The sequence below is a fragment of the Stegostoma tigrinum genome, chromosome 28 (genome assembly GCF_030684315.1).
Source record: "Stegostoma tigrinum isolate sSteTig4 chromosome 28, sSteTig4.hap1, whole genome shotgun sequence".
Lineage (NCBI taxonomy): Eukaryota > Metazoa > Chordata > Chondrichthyes > Orectolobiformes > Stegostomatidae > Stegostoma > Stegostoma tigrinum.
Window position 1 is genome coordinate 35617878 of NC_081381.1, and position 24740 is coordinate 35642617.

At 41.1% G+C, this 24740-nt stretch overlaps 1 protein-coding gene across 7 annotated transcripts in view; it reads right to left on the minus strand.

Annotated features, from left to right (window-relative positions):
• The window catches only part of LOC125466721 (rho guanine nucleotide exchange factor 10-like protein), a 187874-nt gene that overhangs the window by 151140 nt on the left and 11994 nt on the right, over positions 1-24740 (minus strand). For all 7 annotated transcript variants that reach the window (XM_048561632.2, XM_048561636.2, XM_048561635.2 and 4 more), the window contains exon 2: positions 8104-8191. In XM_048561632.2, the coding sequence (XP_048417589.1) occupies positions 8104-8140 (37 nt within the window). In that variant the 5' untranslated portion in view covers positions 8141-8191. The remainder of the gene's footprint in view (positions 1-8103; positions 8192-24740) is intronic.

Below are 24740 nucleotides of genomic sequence, written 5' to 3' on the forward strand. Positions count from 1 at the left end.
TAGGGGTGAGGCAAACAGATTTTGGTTACCCTGTTGCGTACTGTGTAAATAGGAGAGCCCTGGGGTTTGAGGGGATTACAGAATGGGAACTATAGTTGGCTTCAGCACTACATGGACAACAAGAGGAAATTCTGCCCGTTTTCTCACTTATGATCATAATCCACTGTCAGGAAAAGTCTACATGTGAACACTGGGGTGAGGATCAGGAGTTACGTTTCCTGCAAAAATTCACTGCCTTGATGCACATATAGAGAGAACTTGGGAGGACTCGAAGTTAGCAGAAGTCGGCATCTCCAAGGCAGGGGAAAATGATTCATATACTCTTGTTGAAGCCCCCTGACATCCCATAGCACACCATGTATATTTGTTAATTAGACTGACAAAGCAGTTTCCTCACAATTTTTGAAAATATTTGATTTTTAAAAATTTCACTGGTGAGTTAGTGCAGCCTTCCTAGCAAATAGGATTGTGTGCTGCATTACCCATCATTGAGGCCTGACTGTAGATCAACTGTTTTCAGCTGAATTGGGCAACCCTGTGTCAAGATTCTAGATGCTAAATAAAGAATCCCAGTGTTCTCTGGAATACAAGCAATGTCTTTTTCTGCATGAAACTATGCTACATACAAGGCTAGTCCAATAACTTCCCCTGACTTCATGAAGAGAACTGTTTTGGCCTATTGTTCAAGGCAGATCTTCCCTGCAGGGCCAGATGTGATGTCAGCTCCCATGACAAACAGCTCGGCTCCCATTCACCACCAATTTTCTATTTTATCCCCAGAAGCCATTGGCTCATGCTTGCCAAATGTCAATACTCACTCAGGCAAACAGGATTAAAATGACATCCAAGGCATTATGGAACACATTCTCATGTGGAGTCTTCATCTTTCAAGAATAGTGATAATGTGTAGTGGATTTCATTCTGCTTGTTAGGATGATACTGAGATTAATAACAGTGTACCCGCCATGGTCACAGCTATGACCATCTAAGGACAGAACAGAATATGAATGTGGATATTTGTCATAGTGTGAAGATCACCAGCACACTGATGTGTGCGTGTGTGCGTGTGCATGAGAAAGCAGGAGAGCGGGAGAGCGGGAGAGATGCTATGGTCGAGATCTGCCTGGAAACGTACATGTATTTGAATGACTCATGCCATTATAATGTGCAAATCTGCCAATGATTCATGATGAGGAAGCAATACATTCCGAATAACATGTTACCACAAGTTGTTGGATGATTAACAACACTCTGTCATTTGTATTGTGAAAATGATTACATAACCACCAGCATGATTTTCAGTTTCTACATTTGTGCATTAATTACTTTTTAAACCTGTTCCTGAAAGTCAAGTATCGTAATTAGACAGGATGCGCACCCTTTTAATGACTTGATGACTTGCAAACAATCTTTCTTGCTCAGAAAATGAACAATTTAAGAAGTGTAGAGTCTCATTTCTTTACTGCTGGGCGTTTTCCAAATATCACTTTTTAAGAAACTTTACCTTCATGTCTCTATCTTTCACCCTTAATCCAGTCCCTCTATTCTTCTGTTGTCGATATTTAAATTAGCCACCCCAATTTGAGGTGCTCTCCAGTGGTTATTTCTGATTTCATAAATTTCATTGGTTAAAGAGTCATATAGCATCAAAACAGGCCTTTCGGTCCAACCAGTCCATGCCAACCATAATCCCAAACCAAACTAGTCCCACCTGCCTGTGTTTGACCCATATCCCTCCAAATCTTTATTAGGTACCCATCTAAAAGTCTTTTACACGTTGCAACTGTACCTGCATCCACCACTTCCTCTTCAAGTTCATTCCACACACAACCACCCTCTGTGTAAAAAAAAAACTGCCCTGCATGTCTGTTTTTAAATCTTTCTCCTCTCACCTTAAAAATATGCCGCATAGTCTTGAAATCCACCATCCTAGAGAAAAGATGCGTGCCATTCACCTTGTTTATGCCCCTCATGATTTTATAAAACTCTATAAGGTCAACCCTCAACCTCCTACACTCCAGCAAAAATAGTCCCAGCCTATCCAGCCTCTCCTTATAACTCAAATCTTCCATTCCCAGCAGCACTCAGTTAAGAAAAGATTTACCAATCTCCAGCTTAATAAATGCTTCCTGATACAAACTTTGGGTCCAATTATTATGCAAGGTCCCAAATGTCCTGGTGCCCTCAGCAATGCTGTAACCACCAGAATTAATAGCAACTTAGTGGACAAAACATTTTAAAGTCAAGAAGTGTTTTAGTATAAACAAGATGCCTGAAACTCAGGTAAAATCTGGACTTGTGCATCTTCAGTAATATCCAGTTACAGGGGCCTTTTAATTCCATTGTTAAATTCTAGGCCTGTAAGCCATACAGTGGAAATATCAATCCACAGTCTGGACTGAAGTCGCCTGAATCTGATCACAGCAGTGGTTGGGAGTGCTACAGCCGACCTCAGTACTTCACGGGGTAAGAAAGAATCAGTAATGGCCCCCTATCCTGCTATCTGTGAATGCTACCTACTGATAACTAGAATTGGGCTTGGTTAGTATGGCCCCAAGAGTCCAGTATCTTATTTAAACATGAGTCAAAGACAGTGAAGGACAACTGATACAAAACTAAGTGTAAGGAGGCACCTTCAGAAGAACAGGATCGAGCTGAAAATAAGATAACAAAAAGTGTGGAGCTGGATGAACACAGCAGGCCAAGCAGCATCTCAAGAGCACTGAAAATAAACTCATTTATTGCTTGTGCCACACTGATAGAAACTGGCGTGGAACCTCAAGGTAATTCCAGTAGTTTCCCTTCAGAATGCTCAGGGTAATTCAGTAGGACGTAGCAAGAACTGCAGATGTTGGAGTCAGAGTCAGTATAGTGTGGAAGAACACAGTAGATCAAGCAGCATCAGAGGAGCAGGTCTTGACGAACAGTCCAGGCCCAAAACATCAATGCTGCTTGACTCGCTGTGCTCCTCTAACTCCACACTGGACAGGCAGGATAAATCAATAGGATGCTCATAAGATTTTAAAACGACTGTCTTTAATCAACTCCATGTGTGTTTTTTGTCCATTATAATCTTTTATACAGACTTTGAAATTGCCTGCAATTCATTATATTTGGTAATAGGATAAGCCATCGCTTTTCAAAAAAACAAATGGTATTTATTCAAAATTTGAGGCATGTAATTAAGAGTCACATAGATATTACTATTAGAAATATCGCACATTGTGGATTGGGTTTGGAGTGCCCGCTAGTTGGCAGCAGTTACCAAAGATCTAATGTTGTCTCCTTGCAGGGATAAGTCTGGACTCCTGATGTGGTGGCAATGATGTTATAACAAGAGCTGCAAAACACATCATGGTACTTGGAATATCCGTGACCAATGTAAAATCCAGATTTGCTCTTTCCTTTCCAAATATCGCTCAGTCTGCCATTGATACCAATGTTTCTGGGCCAAGCAGACATATGCAATAGCAGTCTTCCGAGCACTCAGTCTGCAACGTGGTGAAATCTTTCGCCTTCAGAAGATTACTACGGGATCAGTCTTGGCTCAGTTGTTATTCTTTTGTCAGAGTCAGAAGATTTTTAAGGTCTGGTCTGACACCAGAGACTAGAGCAGCAAAGCTATTTAAGCACCTCAATGCAATGCTAATGCAGTGCCGCACTGTCAGAGGTGTCTCTTTCGTATATTACATTAAACCAAGATACCGTCTACCATCCCAGGTAAACATTAAACATCTAATGGTGCTACATCACTGAACCGCAGTGGGGGTTTTTTCATCATTATTTATTACTGAAACACTGTATACACTTCATGAAACACTTTGCTGTTCATGGAATCTTATTGTCAGTAAATTGTCTCCCACACTTGCTACATTACAGCTGTGAACACATCACAAATTATTTCCTAAACTGGGGAGGATTTTGGGATGTCCTGGGTTAGCTAGAAGTTGCTATATGCATGAAAGTTCTTTCTACATTTCTGCAGGATGAAGCTGCAAACCCTGCTCCACAAGTGTGACATGGACAATCATTCCATTGGCAAACACAGTTGGGCAGGAAGGGGGTGCAGTCGGATCTCTGTCAAACTCTTGTTTTCCAAGCACCTTCTTTCCGGAGAGCAGGCAAGATCCACCAGCTCATCGGTGCATGGCCAGAACTAGGCTGCATTGCTGCAGGCACTTTAAAAGTCTGCCGTAGCCTCACAGCAGGTTGTAGAGCCAGAAGTGAAAAGAAGTGTTGCAACTTCAATAACAGGGAAAATCTACAACTTCAAACTGTTGCAAAGACTTACCAAAGGTTAATAGTCATAGGAATAGTCTTGGACAATAGGAAGAACTATCCTGTTTGATACTTCAAGGTTGCTCTCTGTCATTGAGAGCTGTGCAGTAGACTTGGCACAAAAATCTCGTCTGTATCAGTCAGAATCAAAATGAGGAAGAATGTGCTTTATATTTGAATATTTGAACCCAACGGATTGAATTTTCATCTGGACTTCGAAAAACCCAACCTTGCACACTTCTACAGGTTGCAAAATGCACTCCTAGGCCATGTCGCACTTTAAGAGTGATTTTCAAGTTTTCACATGAAGATCAGGTTTGTAATGCCTTTTGTAAGTAGCAAAAGAGTGTGGATGTGGAGGTGTACTCATCCAAAAGTCTGCCTTGGTTCATCAAAACATCAGCCCAAGTCTATCATTTAAAGACCCACTTTACCTCAATCTCTCACCCACACTCGAATTTATCTCACATTCCTCATAACAAATCAATGCAATCTCTTTGCCACGCCTCTGCCCTTCACATATCCTCCATAAACACCCACTCAATAAGCTCTACAAACAGTTCTCAGGAGACATGCAAAAATACTGCCAGCCCAAATGATTGAGCATAAAAAGCGCATAGGATAGGTTTTATTTTGTTCTTTTTCTTACAATTATTGTACTTTCCATTACTGCAATGCAAGTGAACAATTGCACAATGCAGATCGACATAAAAGCCAGCTCACTTTTGAATCACTGCATAAAAATCACATTTACACTACAATACAGGAGTTAACAGTGACATGTTTAGGTATGAAAACACCCAGTTTTCAGAACACTCCTGATTCCTGAGCAGGGATTCTACTTTCTTCCTGAACTCTCAAAACTGTCATGTTTCTATTGGACTTCCAATAATCTGCATCATCAGATGAAACTGATGAGCAAGAGGAAATCCAATTCTTCTTGTAAAATGGGCAGACCCAACCTCAACAGTGTGCAGCAAATTAAAAATTCCCAACCCATAAAAATGTCTGAAGAAGACGGTAGGTGTCAGAAATATAGGCTAAAATCCGATTTCCTAAAAAAAATCAACATATCGCTACAAGGTGGAATGCCGCTCTGTGCCAAGACAATAATTCAGCTCAATATGCTCCAACAGCTATATTCAAAGATACGCAACATGGAATATCTGCCAGGGAACTCTCATCAAGCAAATTGTTAATTAATTTTATTGGAAGCTCAGCTAGCCAAACTATGAACAGAGGGAGCTGGGGAGAATCAGTGATCAAAATGTTGACGTCATATCCAGCTTTGAAAGAACCCACAGAAATTCCACTTGGAAGATCAAATGGAGAAGGTCGATACAGGTAAATATATTCTTTTGAAACTTAGTGATTATTTGGTTTAGGAAAATGCCTAGCCAGAATATTGTACTTAGCCAGTTATCTGGGCATGTGTGGCATGTTTTATCATATCCTATGAGAAAAAATCTGTTATAAAATTGCTGTATTCCACTATAATCATGGCCATGCTTGTAGAAATCAACTTGTTTATTTATATTTGGCTTCATCTCATACACTGCCCTTAGTACACATTTAAGAGTTTACAGTAGTACAATAGAACACGTGAGAACACTGTGTTCACTATGTAAAATGAATTTTCACTGTTCAAGTTCTCTCAGGTCACGCTATCATTATATGAGTAGATATTTGACTAGAAGATATCGGAACTCTGATCATACAGTGCATGCATTTACTTAGGGTAATTTTTAAAATTTATACATTTTTGTGAGATGTCTTTCTGGCCAGCATTTATTACCTGTCTCTAGTTGCCATTGAGGTGGGGGTCATGATCTGCCTTCTTGAACCGCTGCAGACCACTGTTCTGGGTTGACCCACAGTGCCCTTAGGGTGGGAATTCCAGGATTTTGACCCAGCGACAGTGAGGGAATGGCAATATAGTTCCAAGTCAGGCTTGGTGGGTAAATTGTATGGATTGGTACTCCCATGTATCCACTGCCCTTGCCCTCTTAGATGGAAGTGGTCATGGGTCTGGAAGGTGCTATCTGAGGATCTTTGGTGAATTTCCACAGTGCATTTCGTACATAGTACACACTGCTGTCAGTGAGTGTCGGTGATGGAGGAAATGGATGCTTGTGGATGTAATACTAATCAAGTGGGCTGCTTTGTCCTGGATGGTGTCAAGCCAAGAGAATATCTTGCGTAACTCAAAATTCATAACAGTGTACTTATTGTGCATGGTGCACAAAAGCTGGAAACTCTTCCTCACTGCAGTTATACCAGCTTCAAAAATGACTCTCATACTGGGATAAGTCAGACACAGACACAGACGTTTGAAAGTCCACTTTATTTCCAATTTTAAGGCACTTAGCTATTTCTTCAAAGAAACCATTAAAATTTAACCACAATGACACCATGTACTTTGGGTGAGCAATGCAATCCCTCATGTTCAATGCATAAGGTAATGAATCACCAAGTCCTGGAATAATGCAGTAGGCACCTGTTTGATACATGTGTATATTCCAACTCGAAATGTACTACTTGTAATGACCTAGAGGGATTTGGTGCCATAACTTGAGTTATTGTTACTGGCAGAACAATTACTGCATATTACTGAAACTCTAAACATGTGGACAGTTCTTCAGCACTATCAGCAAACTATACCTGGTGTTGTACAGATAGATATTCAGTTAATGACGTGCAAAACAGTTCTCCTATTCTATGGCTTGACCCCTGCCTTTGGATATCTTCATCCTCCTGTAACAAATCAATGAGAATAACTGGGGACTTTGCTTCCAATCTAATTGTCATCAAAATGTCTTCAATTTTAAAATTAGTAATCAGAGATTTATCATAACCTTTTCTTCATATCCTTGATTTCCTACAGTCAATAAGCACAAGCCTAGCATAGAGCAAGGATGCATTGTAAACTGCAGGTCATTCTCAGTGGGTAACGAATTTAAATTTGGGACTATGATGAGGCTTTCATAACTCTGAGCAAGATTAAGGAATAGTGACAATCCACCTGAAGAAGGAATTTTACACAAGGCTGTACATTAGTAGGGATGCAGTGGCTTAAACAATGTTAACTATTTTCCCAAACTCCACTCTACCAGTTGGAATTTCTTTCCTATATGTTACACATTTAAAATGAAACATTTATGGGCATGCTTGGGGAGCACATTTCCAACAGATCCATTCTGGAGAAGAGATTATGGGCCAGTACAGTCGACTGATGACACAATTAAAATGGTAGCTCTGACAATAAGATAATAACTCTGGCTCCATTTATTTTTGCCACCACTTGCCTAGGTTGATAAATGTTGCCTCTGGAGTTCTATAAGCAAATATTTTAATATGCTGTCCTACCCCAGTGTATTGTAGTGCAAAGGGGGAGCCTATCCCTCAGCACATTCATACTCATGTTGTACTAAACAATGATCTTTGCTTCTGTATTGTGTCATATGGTATTATGGTCACTGGTAAGGCCAGCAATTGTCACTCATTCCATAACTGCCCTCAAATTAACTGGCTTGCTTCGTCATTTAAGCATCAAGAACATTGCTGTGGGTCTGGAGTTATAAATAAGATAGACCAGTTAAGCAAGGCAAATTTCCTTCCTTTAAGGACCCATCAGGTTTCAAAGCAGCCATCAGACTAACTGAACTCCACATTAAGGTCATGATGGGAACTGAACTCATATACCACGTGAATAGGCTGGGCCTTTGGATCACACATCCAATTGCCCCGAGCATCATGTCATCACCTCTCCCTGTAACCCTCAATGGTATATCAGAGTAGATGGGGACAAAAGTTAGCAAATCTTACCTTCTGGCTGGAAAAGAGGTGATTCCAAGGAAGCCATTCCACAATGTCCTGCCTTCTGTCACATCAGCAAGAAAATCCCAGGCCTTTCCTGTCAGTAAAAGCCATTGTGTTATTATTTTATATTATTCTTAAGTACAACCTGTGAAGAACCCTGAGTTATGAAGCAAGCTACACACTGTACAAACTAGCCATACAATAGTGATATTAGTGAAATCTGCCATAGACGACCAGAACAAGCAAGCTTCACATAGTACAGGATAATCTTGATTCTTCTAAAAAGGTTTTGACTTGGCATTGGAGTAGTTACATAGTTGGCCCTCAGTACCTAGACAGAAGTGACCATTTATACCGGGTTGGTAAGCAATTCCACCACAAAGTGAGTCATTTCAAATCCATATCTATTGTTGAAACACATATATTTTCACATTCCAACACGGCATATTGTGCTTAAGTGCATCACTACTGGGCACAAGAGTAGGCTGGTAATTGTTGCCAACTTGGAAATAGGTTTGTCAACAGTGGTATCTCACTTATTTTCTTTTCCTACCAACCTGCTCAAGGCTACTGGGACAAAATGAAGTACTTTGGAAACTACCTAAGCCAGGATCAGTGAACTCAACAAAGGTAACAAAAATGAGGTTGTCAAGGTCCTGCCTGGTAATATCCAATGGGCCACTCAGTAAACATTGCTTCTGTGAAAAATCATGATGTTCCCAAATTGTTTTTTTCATTAAATCACTGGGACATGAGGTTCTACACAACTGCTCTTTATTGGATCCTATTAAAAAGGGATTTTTGTTTTTTTTAATTCACCTTTGGGAAATGGACATTGCTAGCCTGCCACCATTTATTGTCTTCCCTTCATCCTCCTTGAGAAAGCAGTGGTGACCTGCCTTCTTAGAATCATAGAATCCCTACTGGGTGGAAGCAGGCTATTCGGCCTATTGAGTTCACACTGAGTCCTCTGAACAGCACCCTGCCCAGAATCACTCCCCGACTTGATCCCTGTAAACCTGCATGGCTAATCCATCTAGTCTGCACCTCCCTGGACTCTATGGGCAATTTAGTATGGCCAATCCATAAAACCTGCATATCTCTGGACCATGGAAGGAAACCACAGCATCCACAGAAAATCTACACAGACACGGAGATTGTGCAAACTCTACACAGACTGTCACCTGAGGCTGGAATCAAACTCAAGTCCTGAGGCTGTGGGGCAGCAGTGCTAACCACTGAGCCACTGTGCTGCCTCTTGAACCACTGAAGGCCTTGTTCTGTAGGTAGACCCACAAGGCCATAATGAGAGAGTCGTAAGATTTTGACTCTGTGGCACTGAAGGAACGGCTATATTTCCAATTCAGGACATGAATGGTTTGGAGAACAAATCAAGGGAGTACAATGCATATTTCCCTCAATTTTCTTGTTTCCTTTCCTGAAGTTACTACTTTTGGGTTACAACGAAGGCAAAAGCTTTCCAATCTCTGCGAAGTGGATGATTTATTCACAATACTGACACTGGTCAGTCAATTCCAACAGGAAATGTGCTTCAATTGACCAATAGTTCGATTTGTCACTTCCCCACCTCTTCCATTTCAAACAGATAACCTTTCCTTCTTTAGAAGATTGGCACTAATAACCTCTTCAGCTATGAACAGTGGTTAAGGTCTGTTTTTTATTTTAAATCTTTTTTTCATGGGGTGTGTGGAATGCTGGCAAGGATTTTGCTAATCATCCATTATCACTCTTGCAGTGGCTTGCTAAGCCATGTCAAAGAATGGTTAAAAGTGAATCAAAATGTGGAAGTCACGTGGAGGCCAACTAGACAAGGATGTCTGATTTCCTTCTCTTATGGATGCTGGTGAACCAGATTGATTTTTATGACAATCAGTGCTGATTTCATGGTCATCATTACTGAGACTCCTTTTCAATTCCAGAATTACTAATTAATTGTATTTCTAAATTAAAGTCCGCCAATTGCCATGGTAGGATTTGAACTGCTATCTCCAGAGCAACGTTTAAGATGAACAGTCAAGGGCTTTTTCCCAGTGAAGGGGAATCCAAAACTAGAGAGTACAGGTTCAAGGTGAGAGGGGAAAGATTTGAAAGGAACCTGAGGGGCAACCTTTTCACACAGAGGGTGATGCGTACATGTGTAGAGCCAGGTACAATTCTGACGTTGAAAAGACATTTGGACAGGTACATAGATAGGAAAGGTTTAGAGGGATGTGGGCCAAACACAGGAAAATAAGACTATTTCAATGCCAGTTTAGGAAACCAATCCAACTTATCCATGTTGACCAGAAGGCCCTATTTTCTATCCTGTACGACTCTATGACTCTACCTTGCTGAGACTGCTAATCTAGTGTTAATGGCCCACATTGAAATTCAGGCCTTCTCATTAGTGTGCATGAGTTAAGATTAGCGTGTTAAAAAAACCCTGTCCGGTTCCTACAGCTGGGCCAAGAGCAGATTGCCCACGGGTCAACTACAAGCCTAATTTCTGATGTATTTTTGAGCACACCTCCTTCTCCTGATTGCACAACACTTCTCTCAAACAAATCTTTGGATATCTCCTTGGCCAGCCAGCAGGAACCACAGGTCAGGCTGCTATGAAGGGGAGGCGATGGCCTAGTAGTATTATCACTGGACTGTTAATCCAGAGACCCAGATAATGTTCTGGGAACATCTATTCGAATCCTGCCACGGCAGATGGAGAAATTTGAATTCAATAAATTATCTGGGGTTTAAAATCAAACGATGACCGTGAATCCATTGTTGATTGTTGGAAAACCCACTTGTTTCACTAATATCCTTTGGGGAAATAAACTCCATCGTTACCCGGTCTGGCCTACATGTTACTCCAGGCCCACAGCAATGTGGTTGACTGTTAGCTGCCCTCTGGCCAATTAGGGATGTGCTATAAATGCTGCCTGACAAGTGACATCTTCATTGCCGCAATGAATGAAGGGAGAAAAACGAATCAAATCCCAAAAAGACATAGCTTGCTGAGTGGTGCAAACTCCCCCCATTTCTCACTGATAATGGTAAACAGGGTCCTGGTTTTCACCTTTAAGCAGCCTCCCTCCGGAATCAGGAATTGTGGTTTACTCATTTACAGAGCTCGCTAAATATTGATGTGTTTTGCCTGCAACATCGAATGGTCTGCCTAGAGGCATTGTTCAGTTGTCAGCGACTGCCCACCTCCTCCTTACGTGATGCATGGGCTGTTGACAGCTGAAAAGCACTCTGATTTTCTACTCTGTGCTTTACTTGTATCAATCCAATTGTTGGAATCAAAAAGGGGAAGAACCTTAGTAAAGTGTAAGGAATTGTGGAATAAATGGAGCTTCTTCTAAACTTCTCAGCTTCACAGGTTAGGTTTTTCTTAAACAAAAAAAATTAATACTTTTCACAGAATGGGGAGCTACTGAAGAATTTGTGATTTTTGATTTTCCTTCAACAGGCACAGGATACCTAAATTATCTTTTCAAGTTCAGATGGCTAGAAAGAGAGCCATGGGACTTCAGCACTGGAATCAATGCCTATAGAGATCAGTCTTAGGATGTCCCACTGCTTAACTGGTCCTTTTGTATTGAGAGGGCATCCCAACTCACTACACTCTATGACCTGATGCTCATGAAGAAGATTTCTGATGCCCTTCTCTTTAAATGCTGGAAACTATCTGTTTGGTCTCATGTGATAATGGAATGCTACTCCTGGTCTAACTAGAAGAATGTGTTTTAGTTACCAAGATATAGCTAATTGCATGTCGACATGTTAATGGGTTACAATGACATGACAGACATTGTTACTGAGAAGGAGCAGGTGTTAAGTCTCACACTCAGAATCACTGAAGTATTTCATTGCAGAAGGAAGCCATTTGGCCCATTTTGTCTACACTGGCTCTTCAAATGAGCATCATTAACCACAACCAATTTCCTGCTTTCTCCACGTACCTCTGCACATTATTTTTAAACAAATATCCAACCAAAACACTCTTGAATGCCTCAACTGAACCTGCCTGCAGGCAATGCTTTCCATGTTTGAACCAGTCGCTGTGTGCAAAAAATGTTTACCTCGCCTCGCATTTGCTCTTTCTTTAATTCATTCCTTTAAGATTCTAAACTGTTCTGTTCGGTCCATGTGACATTATTATAGCAGTTTAATGCTTATGGCATGCCACAGTATTAACCCTTTCAGATCCGTGTAAAACAGCCTGCACCTTTAGGAGATCTAAATCATGTCACCTTTATCTGTCACGTCTCATTTACATGTGTTCTACAATAATTAAATAGATGATGAATTGAGTCAAATAACTTCTAGACGTTGAAGTTTCACAAGAGAATTCTCAGCCATTACGAAATGAAATTTTTCCCCATGTTCACCAGACATCCCAAAGCACTTTCTAGCGAATAAGGCCTTTTGGAAGTGCAGTCACTGTTGTAAGAAGTGTTGAAACTCACTCCACAAAGCAAGCTCCAACATACAACAGAATCATGACCAGAAAGTTAGTTCTCTTGTGATGCAATCAAGGGACGGCTATTGTTCATCTTACTGAGGTTACTCCCCTGCACTTCCCCAAAGATTTCTCTTTGGGATTTTAATAGCACCCAGACAGGGCAAAGAGTCTCATTTTAATGTTTCATGAAAACACTAATACCTCTGACAAGGTGATGCTTCCTCAGCCTACACTTCCACACACGGCCCCTGGACTTGTATTCAGGGCGTTCCGGCTTGGAGGTGACTGTACTACCAACAGAGCCATGGCTGACATGGCCTATGAAGACCCCACATTTGATGTACAGGCGGGTCTGAATCCGCTGATCTCAGTCAGGGGGTAGTATACATTAAAGTCCTCTCCCTAGCTCGAGGCAAAGTTGAGAAACCCACTACATTCCCCATTCCTGCTGAAAGGACCTGTCCGTGGAATTTGATGGAACTCAAATGGAACCCCTTCTATGGTCTCATAGGAAGATCGACAACAACAGAAATGCACCCCATCAAGGACAGCGCTTGGGGTGAGGAGCAAATACCGGGAAAGGATTTGACTGAATACTAAAGCTTGAACATTAAGGTTATATTCCTCAGGTCATTTTACCATATGAAAGAATGAATGGCTTTATTTTAGTACTGCAGGGCTGCCATGACCAGGCCATGAAAAACCATAAGGAAGGGATTAATAATCCAGCTATGAGTTCAGAGCTGTCTTTATTGAGCAGAAACCTGATGGGTGCAATACCTGCAAATGACATCTATATATATTAATTACAATGATATTGCGGATTTAAGTAGTGTAACTGAAATGTTAATTACAGCAAACTCACTGAAATCAGACAAGGTTTCATGAAATTGGACAGGTAATCACATCCGGACAGGTATGAGTCGTTAATTGGCTAAACCAAAGGAAAACAGTTTGGGAATATGCTAACCAACCATCAGCTGATCATGTAACCAACTAATCTATCCACATTCAGAAGATAATCAACCTGCGCAGACATGTTACAACACACTTCTGGACCAGGGGACTCAAACCTTTCTAACCCCAAAAGAAAGGTAGTGATGTGGCACAATATCCCTTTGATATTGTGTGTGTAAACCCCAGAAGCGCTCAAAAAAAAATGCTTTGTGACAGGACAAATCCCGTTGAACTAAGCGTGAAAACCTCAGTCAAAGATCACTCCTGAATGACATGCAGTCATCTCAGATTAGCCACCTAAGAAGTAACTATATGGCCATAAGACCATAAGGAATAGGAATAGGATGTTAAACCCCTCGAGCCTGCTCGGCTATTCAGTACGATCATGGCTGATCTGACAGTCCTCATGTCCTCCTTCCTGCATTTCCTGTAACCTTTGATTCCTCTACTGACCAAGAATTGATGTATCTCAGCCTTAGAATTACACAAGGACTCTGTTCCCACAGCTTTCTGTGACAAGGAGTTCCAAAGACTCACAACCCTCCAACTTACCTCTGTCTTAAATTGGCACCCCTTCATTCTGAGACTAAGCCCTCTTGTCATTGACTCTCCCATGAGGGGAAACATCCTCTCAGCATTTACCCTGTCAAACCCCTGAAGAATCCTATATTTCAAAGAGATCACCTCTCGTTCTTCTAAACTCCAATGACAGAGTCCCAGCTATTTTAGCCTTTGGTCATTAGACAATGCCGCCTTACCAATGATTATCCTAGTGAACCTTCTCTTAACTGCCTCCAATGCAATGATACCTTTCTTTAAATAAGGGGACCAAATTGCCCAGAGTACTCCAGATATGGCCTCACCAGCATCTTGTACAGTTGCACTAAAACTTCCCTACTGTTATATGCCATCCTCCTTGAAATCAGAGCTAACATTCCATTAGCCTTCCTAATTACCTGCTGCACCTGTGTACTAGCTTTGTGTTTTAAGCACAAGTACCCAAGTCCCTTTGTGTTTTAGCTTTCTGCAGTTCTCCTATACTGTTATTTTGTTCTCCTTTCCTAAATGAATAATATACATTTTCCCACATTATACTCCATTTGCCAACTTATTGCCCAGTCACTTAAGCTATCAATATCTCTCTGTAAACTGTTTGTATCCCTTTCTCAACTTGACTTTCCACCTATTTTTGTGTCATCTGCTAGTCTGGCTATAATACATTCACTTCTTTTCTCCAAATCATTAATATATTTTGTAAACAGTTGTGGTCGTACCACTGATCACCCACCCGGCCCTAGGTAAAAGTTGCCAACCTGAAAAAGAACGTCTTATGCCCAGTCACTAATTCTCTTGCAATGCCGATATACTCACTCCAATAACATGGGCTCTCATCTTGTGACTTCACCTTTTGCAAGGTAACCTGTTGAATGCCTTCTGGAATTCAAAACACATCCACTGGTTCCTCTCTACATAGTCTGACTAAGAATTCCTCAAAAAAATTGCAGTAAATTAGTCAGACAAAAATTTTCCTTTCTAAAGCCATGCTGGGCTTTGCTTAAGTAAATTATGATTTTCCAAGCATGCTGTTATTACTTCTTTAAATAACTGATTCCAACATGTTTCCAATAACAGATGGTGGCTAATTGGCTATAGTTACCTGTTTTTTATCTCTCTTTTTGAAGAGGAGTGTCAGTTTTCCAAGTCTTCAGTACTGCTCCAGAATCCAAGGATCTTTGGGAAATTACAATCAATGCATCCACTAACTCTGTAGCTATTTGTTCTAGGATCCTAGGATGCAAGCCATCAGGGTGAGAGGACTTACCTACCTTTGGCCCATTAGTCCTACTTATAAGACCATTAAGACATAAAAGCTATTCAGCCCACTGAGTCTCCTCCATCATTCAATCTTAGCTGATACGTTTTTCAATCCCATTCTCCCGCTTTATCCCTGTAACCCCTAATCCTTTTTACAACCAAGAACTTAACTGACTATCTCTGTTCTGGATGTGAGTTTGTTCGCTGAGCTGGAAGGTTAGTTTTCAGACGTTTCGTCACCATTCTAGGTAACATCATCATTGAGCCTCCGACGAAGCGCTGGTGTTATGTCCCGCTTTCTATTTATCTGGTTAGGTTTCCTTGGGTTGGTGATCTCATTTCCTGTTCTTTTTCTCAGGGGATGGTAGATTGGCTCCAAGTCAATGTGTTTGTTGATGGAATTCCGGTTGGAATGCCATGCTTCTAGGAATTCTCGTGCATGTCTCTGTTTGGCTTGTCCTAGGATGGATGTGTTGTCCCAATCAAAGTGGTGTCCTTCCTTATCTGTATGTAAGGATACGAGTGATAGTGGGTCATGTCATTTTGTGGCTAGTTGATGTTCATGTATCCTGGTGGCTAGCTTCCTGCCAGTTTGTCCAATGTAGTGTTTGTCACAGTTCTTGCAAGGTATTTTGTAGATGACGTTCGTTTTATTTGTTGTCTGTATAGGGTCTTTTAAGTTCATTAGCTGCTGTTTTAGTGTGTTGGTGGGTTTGTGGGCTACCCTGATGCCAAGAGGTCCGAGTCGTCTGGCAGTCATTTCAGAAATGTCTTTGATGTAGGGGAGAGTGGTTATGGTTTCTGAGCCCGTTTTGTCTGTTTGTTTGTATTTATTGCTGAGAAATCGGCGGACTGTGTTCATAGGGTACCCGTTCTTTTTGAATACGCTGTATAGGTGATTTTCCTCTGCTCTGCGTAGTTCCTTTGTGCTGCAGTGTGTGGTGGCTCATTGGAATAATGTTCTAATGCAGCTTCGTTTGTGGGTGTTGGGATGGTTGCTCCTGTAGTTCAGTATTTGGTCCGTGTGTGTTGTTTTCCTGTAGACGCTGGTTTGAAGTTCCCCATTGGCTGTTCGCTCTACTGTGACATCTAGGAATGGCTGTTTGTTGTTGTTTTCCTCCTCTTTTGTGAAGTACATCTCTGCTTTTATATTCAAATTCTCTCAAAATAAATGCCAAAGTTGCATTTGCTTTCCTAAATACTGACTCAATCTGCAAGAGAATCCTGGACAAGAACTTCCAAGTTTCTTTGCACTTCAGACTTCTGAATTTTCTCATCATTTAGAAAATAGTCCATGCTCCCGTTCTTCTTACCAAAGCCCATGACCTCACACTTTCCCATGTTGTAGTCCATCTGCCAGTTCTTTGCCCACTCTCCCAACCTGTCCAAATGCTTCTGCAAACTCCCCACCTCCACAATACTACGTGTCCCTCCACCTATCTTTGTACCGTCTGCAAACTTAGCCAGAATGCCTGCAGTTCCTCCATCTACATCATTCATGTATAAAGTGAAGAGGTGCGGTTCCAACACTGACCCCTCTGGAACACCACTTGTCACCGGCTGCCATCCTGAGACAGACCCTTTTAAACTCACTCTGCTTTTTGCCAGACAGCCAATCTTCTATCCATGCCAGCATCTTGCCTCATGCACCATGGGCCGTTTATCTTACTCAGCAACTTCCTGTACAGCACCTTGTCAAAGCTTTCTTGAAGTCCAGGTAAATAACATCCATTGGCACTCCTTGGTCTAACCTGCTCATTACTTCCTCAAAGAATTCTAGCAGATTTGTCAGGCATGACCTCCCCTTGATGCAGCCATGCTGACTGTGCCCAATTTTACCATACACTTGCAAGTATTCAGAAAGCTCATCCTTCGCAATGGACTCTAAAATCTTACCCATGTCCGAGGTTAGGCTAATTAGCTTCTTTAGTGATGGTGATGGTACTTAATTCCTCCCTTATATTCTTTACTAATAATAGCACGTTGGCTTTCATCATAAAGGCTGATGCAAACTGTCTGTTTAACTCCTCTGCTTTTTTTTTGCTTCTCCATAACCACCTCCCCAAATTCATTTTCTCAGGATCCCATGTTCACTTTGACCTCTCATTTCATTTTATCTATACATGAAGAAGCTCTCGCTGTCAGTTTTTAGTGTTACTCACTTGTTTGTCCTCAGTTTATTTTCTCTTCTCATTTTAGTCCTCCCTTGCTGGACTTTGAATTCATCCCAGTCTTTGGGGCTATCACTAATTTTAAACCTCCTTATGTGCTTTTACTTTCAACTTTATACTCTCCCTAACTTCTTTGTTTCGCCATGATCGGTTTATCCCTCACTTTGAATCTTTCCTCTACATTAGTACATATTTTTGTTAAGTCATGAATTTGATCCTTAAAATGTCTGCCCCTGCTTGCTTACAATCTTTCCTGCCAATCTGTCCAGTCTACTTTACCTAGTTCTACCCACATTTCATTGTTGTTCCTTTTGTTTGAACACAGTGGTTTACACCCAGGTTTCTCACACTCAAACTGAATACTAAATTCTACCATGTTATGATCACTACTTCCAGGGGATCTACTGCTCTGAGGTCATTTATTAAAATCAGCCTCCTTACTCATTACCAAATCCAGGATCACTGGTTCCTTGGTTGGCTCCATTATATAGTGCTCTTTGAAATGCTCCATAATACACTCTATGAACTTTCTGTGCCTAAGATGGCACAGTAAATAGTGACTTATAAACTTTTCATTGTACTCATTTCAGTATGTATGATAATCAAACTAATTCAGTTCAATTCACCCTTTCCAATTCAATTGACTCACTCAGCATGAAGATTAAAATCACTCATAATTATTGTTCTATTCTTTTTACATGCTCTTATTTGTTGACTTATATGCTTTCCTACCATGTGGCTACTCCTACCAATGTCTCATTTCCCTTGCTGTTATTTATGTCCACCAAAAAGGACTCTACTTCATCTCAGCCTCGATCATCACTTATAACTATCCTCAGAATTCTTAATAAGAGATGCAATCTCACCACCATTTCCTTCCTCTCTGTCTTTCTGAAAGGTCAAATTTCCCTGAACGTTAAGTTCCTGGTTCTGATCTCCTGTATTGGTGACAAGATCATATCCATTTACTTCAATCTGCACCGTCACGTCAGGTACTTTATTCTGAATTAAGATACAAAGCCTTTATGCTTGCCTTTCTGACATTTTTAATTCTCCTAACTTTTCTTTGTGTTGTGGACCTCTTTGCCTTGTGCCCTCGATTACACTATCATTTTTGCATTTTATTGTTCTTTCTTTTATTACCATATTTGTTTCTCTTTCTCTTGACACTGTGCTTAGGTTCCCAAACTCCTGCCTTTCTATTTAAACCTGCCCTTGTAAATACTTGCCCTAGGATACCAGTCCTGGTCCTGCCCAGGCATAACCCATCCAGTCTGTACTAGTCCCACCTCAATAAAGGCGTTAACTATAGTGTGGGATTGTGTGAATCATAATTTTTGATCTCTGAATTCAAGAATGGCGTAAAATCAATTCCATAACAGTAATAGTAGAAACTGCGGATTCTGGAGAATCTGAGATAACAAGGTGTAGAGTTGGATGAACACGGCAGGCCAAGCAGCATCAGAGCAGCAGGAAAGCATTCCTGCTCCTCTGATGCTGCTTGGCCTGCTGTATTCATCCAGCTGTACACCTTATTATCCCATAACAGTGAGATTGATCAAATGCAGCTGTCCACCGGCACAACACATCTTCAGGTGCTAGGTCAGTGTATTGTTCTGACTTTACCTTTGTTTATATGTATCCTTTGCCATTACATTCTAAAATAAATTTAGCACATGCAATACATTCGAGGCTTTCCCTTCATTCCCAACCCTACACAGCTGCATCAGTTCACCCTGTGACTCTATGTCTGTGTCTCCCTTTATGCCCGTGAGATTCAGCCATAATTAGGATTCTACAGTGATTGTAACAAGACCAGCCAGCTGGACATCATAGAATGTGAATTTCCTGTTAATCTGGTCCAAACAGGGAGTCCTGGCAGACATATAAAATGGGAGTCAATATGACAGAAATACTGACACTCTGGTCCCTGACTCTGAATGAGGCATAAATACTATTCATGTGTAAATACAGGGAGATTTGGTGATGGAATACTGGCCACTGTGGAGTTATATCAGATTCAGTGTTAGTTTCTTTCCTTTCCTTGCTATCCAAGGCAAGACAATAGTACTGGACAGCAGCATGGGCTGGCACTGTGGCTCAGTGGTTAGCACTGCTCCCTCACAGTGCCAGGGACCTGGGTTCAATTCTATCGTCAGGTACAGTCTGTGTTTGTACACTCTCCCCATGGGTTTTCTTGGGTGCTCTGGTTTCCTCCCACAGTCCAAAGATGTGCAGGCTAGCTAGATAGGCCACGTTAAATTTCCCATAATGCCCAGAGATGTGGTTAGGTAGCCCGGGCTAGGTAGGTTAGCCAGCCATGGAAAATGCAGGGCTGTAAGCGGGTGTGAATCTGGTTAGGATGCTGTTTGGAGGGTTGGTGTGGACTCGATGGGCCACATAACCTGCTACCACACTGTAGGGATTATATGATGATCAATGTTCTCATATCAATCATGCACACTATTAGAACAATGGAAGATTAACTTCAACTTGAAACTTGTTGTTTCCTTTCTCTTTTTCTACATGGTGCCCGGGCTCCAATTTTCAAACCATCAAAGGTGACGGAGAGGTTGGGAATAGGGGACGGGGCTAAATCAAAATGGAGTTGGAATGGGAGATGAAAGGATTGAGAGAATTGGTGGACACTGTATGCGCCCTCTCCAAGGAGACACAGGCACTCGGCCTGCATTATTTCTTCCTTTAAATATGGGTCTGCTGTTTGAATATATATACCTGGAGGTGCTCTTACACACAACCAAGTGGTTTTCCAACCACCTAGTCACCATGACCTTTTATTCTTCCCCAACTATTGACTATCATTGTTAAATCACCCATACAGCCAATTAGATACGTATAGGCAAAGCCCCTTACGGGTAGAGATAGGGAGAGCAGGAAGGGGTGGTCTGTTTCATAAAATGCTCAGTTGATGAGTTCCAGTTGGGTAGGCTGTAAGTTCCAGCGTAGCAGTCATGAGATTATTTCAGGGAAGGCATATGCATCGTAGACACTCTGAGAGCTCATCATTGGCTCACATTCTGCTTTTTAATCTGACCTACCAAAGTGAATAATTTCACACTTCCACATCTGGCAGTTCCTTGCCTTGTCATTTAATCAGTCTATCTCCTTGTGCAGCCTATTCTCACACTCCTCAAAGCTTTCTTTTCCCATTATTATTTCTTCTCTCTGTACCTCTACAGAACGCATGTTTAATACCTTCTTTTTTTAATGATTATACAAATATACTTATAGACTGAGGCCAATGATACTGTAGCTACAGGAGCAAAGGTTCCCGACCATAACCACCATCACACAAAGACCTGTCAATCACCTACAAGGTACAAACAAAGAGTCTTACACTTTTGCCCATTTTGCTCAATGCACGCAGCTTCAATAACACAAGAGAACAAATACTACACAGCACAAGGCAGTCTGCTTTTGTTGATACCCCATTCCCATCTCAAACATTCATTCCCTTTAACACTGGGGTTTCGTAGCAGCAGTGTGTACTTTCTACAAGAAACACTGCAGCAAATTCTCCAAGACTTCCTCCCAAGACTATGACATCTACCACGCTGAAGGATAAGGACAGGAAGTGCCTAAGAACAGAGCCATTTGCATGTTCTCATCCAAGATACAAACCATTCAACTGTTAAACTATATTTGCATTCTTCTGCAGTCTTTGTAGCAAATCTTGAAACTCCATACAAACAGCAGTCTGGGACTGCAGGAAACATATGGACATGGAGCAGAAGGAGGTAATTCAGCCTTTCAAGCCTGCTCCACCATTCAATAAAACCATGGCTGATCCAACATTCCCACTACGCCAAAAACCTTTGATACCAATGCCCTTAATAAGAATGTGTCTACATCTGCCTTAAAATATTGAATGACCCACACTTTCACCACTTCCACAGGCAGAGAGTTTTGAAGTTGCATAATCTTCCGAGAGAAAGGGATTCTTCTCATCCTTGTCCCAGAAAGGCAATGCCTAATTTTAAAACATTAGCCCCAGCTCTGGACTCTCCCACAAAAGGAAACATCCTTTCTACATCCAAACTGTCAAGAATGTTAGATTCTGATATATTTAATCGTCACTCCTCACTCTAAATTCCACCGAGAAAAAGCCCACCCTGTCCAATCATTCCTCATTTATTCTGGGCATCAATCTGGTAAACCCCTTCTGAACTACCTCCAATGATTCACATTCTTCCTTAAAGAGACCAAAAGACACAGCACTCAAAAATGCGGTTTCATCAATATCCTGATTAATCAAAATGCAACTTTGTCACCCACACGTTCAATTTCTTTCATCATAAAGGATAGTATTTTATTAGCCATTTTAATTATTTGTTGTACTTTCGCACTAACTTTTTGTGACACGCATTAGAATATTTAGATCGCTCTGTGCCTCAGAATTCCAGTCATTCTCCACTAAGATACTGCCTCCCTATTTCGTTTTTCCTCCAAAAGTGAACAACTTAACATTTGCCATATTGTGCAAAATCTGGCAGGTGGATTACAATCTATATTTTTTCCATATCCTGATGTCCTTATCACAACATAGTTTCCTATCTACCTTTGTACAATTTGAAAATTTAGCCACCATGCCTTTGTCCAATTTTATCAAATCTAAATGGCTGATGTAAATTTTAAAAAGCTGAGGTCCAAGCACAGATGCCTATGAGACTCCACTCATCCCAAACAATAAAAGACTTCTATATACTCTGCTTTCTGCCAACCAGCCAATTCTCAATCCATTCTAATATGTTATCCCCTGTACATGACGTCCAACTTTATACAATAATCTTTTATGTGGCACCTTATCTAATGACTTCTGGAATTCCAAATACAGCCTGCATTTATCCATAGCGCAAGTTACTCCATCAAAAAAGAAGAACTCCCATATATTGATTAAACATGATTTCCCTTTCATAGAACCACACTGACTCTTACCAATTAACTTGAGTTTTCAAAGTGCCTAGCTATAACCTCCTTACATGTTCAATTCTATATATTTTCCTAATCAACCTGTTCAAAGATGCTATTATAGACATCTGGAGTAGGTAGGACTTGAACCTGGCTCAAAGGTAGAGGCATTACCAGTGCACCAGAGGAGCCCTTAAAATGATCGATTCTACTATCTTTCCCATGACAGATATCAAACCAGCTGTCCTATAGTTTTGATTTTTAGTCTCCTTCCCTGTGTAGATACAGCAGAGAATTTTTGCTAGCTTCCCATCTGATAGATCTTTTCCAGAACTTAACAAATTTGGGAAAGTTAACAACAATATAGGTACTACTTCATCAGCTACCTTATTTTAGGTCCTAAGATGAAGTCCATGAGGACCTGGGGATTTGTCAACCCACAACTTCATAAAATTGCCAGAGTGTGGGAGCAGGCCATTCAGCCCAAACTGACTCTACAAAGGGCATCCACATAGCCCTCTATTTCCTATAGCTAATCCACCAAATTTGCATATTCCTAGACTCTGTAGGCAATTTAGCATGGCCAATCCACCTAACCCACACATCTTTGGACTGTGGGAGGAGACAGAGCACCTAGAAGAAACCTATGCAGACACAGGGAAAAGTATAAACTCCACCCAAACAGTCGCCTAAGGCTGGAATTGAACTCAGGTCCCTGGTGCTGTGAGCCACCATGCCACTCCAATTTATTTGTACCAACTTTGCTGGTGATGGTAATTTCACCAGGTTCCTCTCTTCCTTCTATATCCTGATTTAGGTCTATTGCCAGGAAGTTTTCATATACTATACAGCAAACGTAGAAGCAAAATGCTTGTCCATTTCATTGACTGATTTCACATTATCTAAAATTAAACTTTCCATTCTTGCATTCAGGAGGACCAATATGCACTTTAATTATTATTTTCCTTCGTAATTACCTTAAACTCTTGCTATTCATTTTTACATTTCCAGCTGGCTTCCTCACATGTCCGAATTTCTTTCTGCTAATTAAACATTTAGTCATTCTCTTCCATTGGTTATATTCTATCCAATCATCTAAACAACCAATCACCTTTTTGCTTGTTTCTCGTGCAACAATACCTTTTTCTTAACTTTCCTTAACTTCGTTAGTTAATCACAGTTGATGGGTCCTTCCTTTAGAATTGTTCTTCATAGTGGGGACATACTTATTCTCAATTTTCTTAAACATTGCTTATAAGGTTTCTCTGTTATCTATCCTCTAGCCTTGAATCCCAATTAATTTTAGCTTGCTGGTCTTGCATTGCACATAGGTGCTTTCATTTAAGCTTAGAAATGTTAGTTTTAGATCCACTCTCCCCCCTTTCAAATCAAATGTAAGGTTCAATCACTGTTGCTACTGCCTGGAAGTTTCTGAACTCTAAGGTCATTAGTTAATCCTATTGCATTACACATTACCAAGTCTAGTACAGCCTGCTATAATAAAACATAGAATTGCCATTGTTGGATATCTGAAACAAAAAGAGAAATTGCTGAAGAAACTCAGCTAGTCTGGCAGCAGCTGTGGGGAGTAAGCAGAGTTAACCTGAGATAACACGGTGTGAAGCTGGATGAATATAGCAGGCCAAGCAACATCAGAAGAGCAGGAAAGTTAGACGTTTTGGGTCGCGACCCTTCTTCAGTTCCTACTATCTCTGTAACAAGCAGACCCAACTGCTCAGCGCCCCTACGTCCCCATCACACCACAAATTGGAAAACACTTCTCCCACACTAAACTTTCAGCCACATTCACTTAACTAATCTTATGTACCTACTGACATTTGGCAAGCACCTCAGGTACTAATTCAGAGATTATTATCCTTGAAATTCTGCTCTTTTTATTCAATGCCTAACTCCTCATATTATCTAAATAGAACCTCTTGCCCTGGCTATACTTCATTGACCACGACAACTGCATCCTCCCCCTCACACCCCAAGTTCTTGTATGGCCTACAGTGATGTCCAGAATGCTGGCACCCAGTAGGCAACATTGCCTTCTGATCTCACACACATAGCTACACAGAACAGTGTTTGTACCCCTCAGTGAACCAACCTTCTAACACCACATTCTCTTTTGCTCCTCCAACATGAATGGCAACTTGGAGTATGGTACCATAGTCAGTTTGCTCATCCACCCTGCAGCTCTCACTTTCATCCAAAAAAAAATCTCAACCCTGGTGGACAACTGCAAAGGCTGAGACTCCTGCATTCTTGCCCTGTGGATCCCCTTGCCTGGTTAACTCATAATC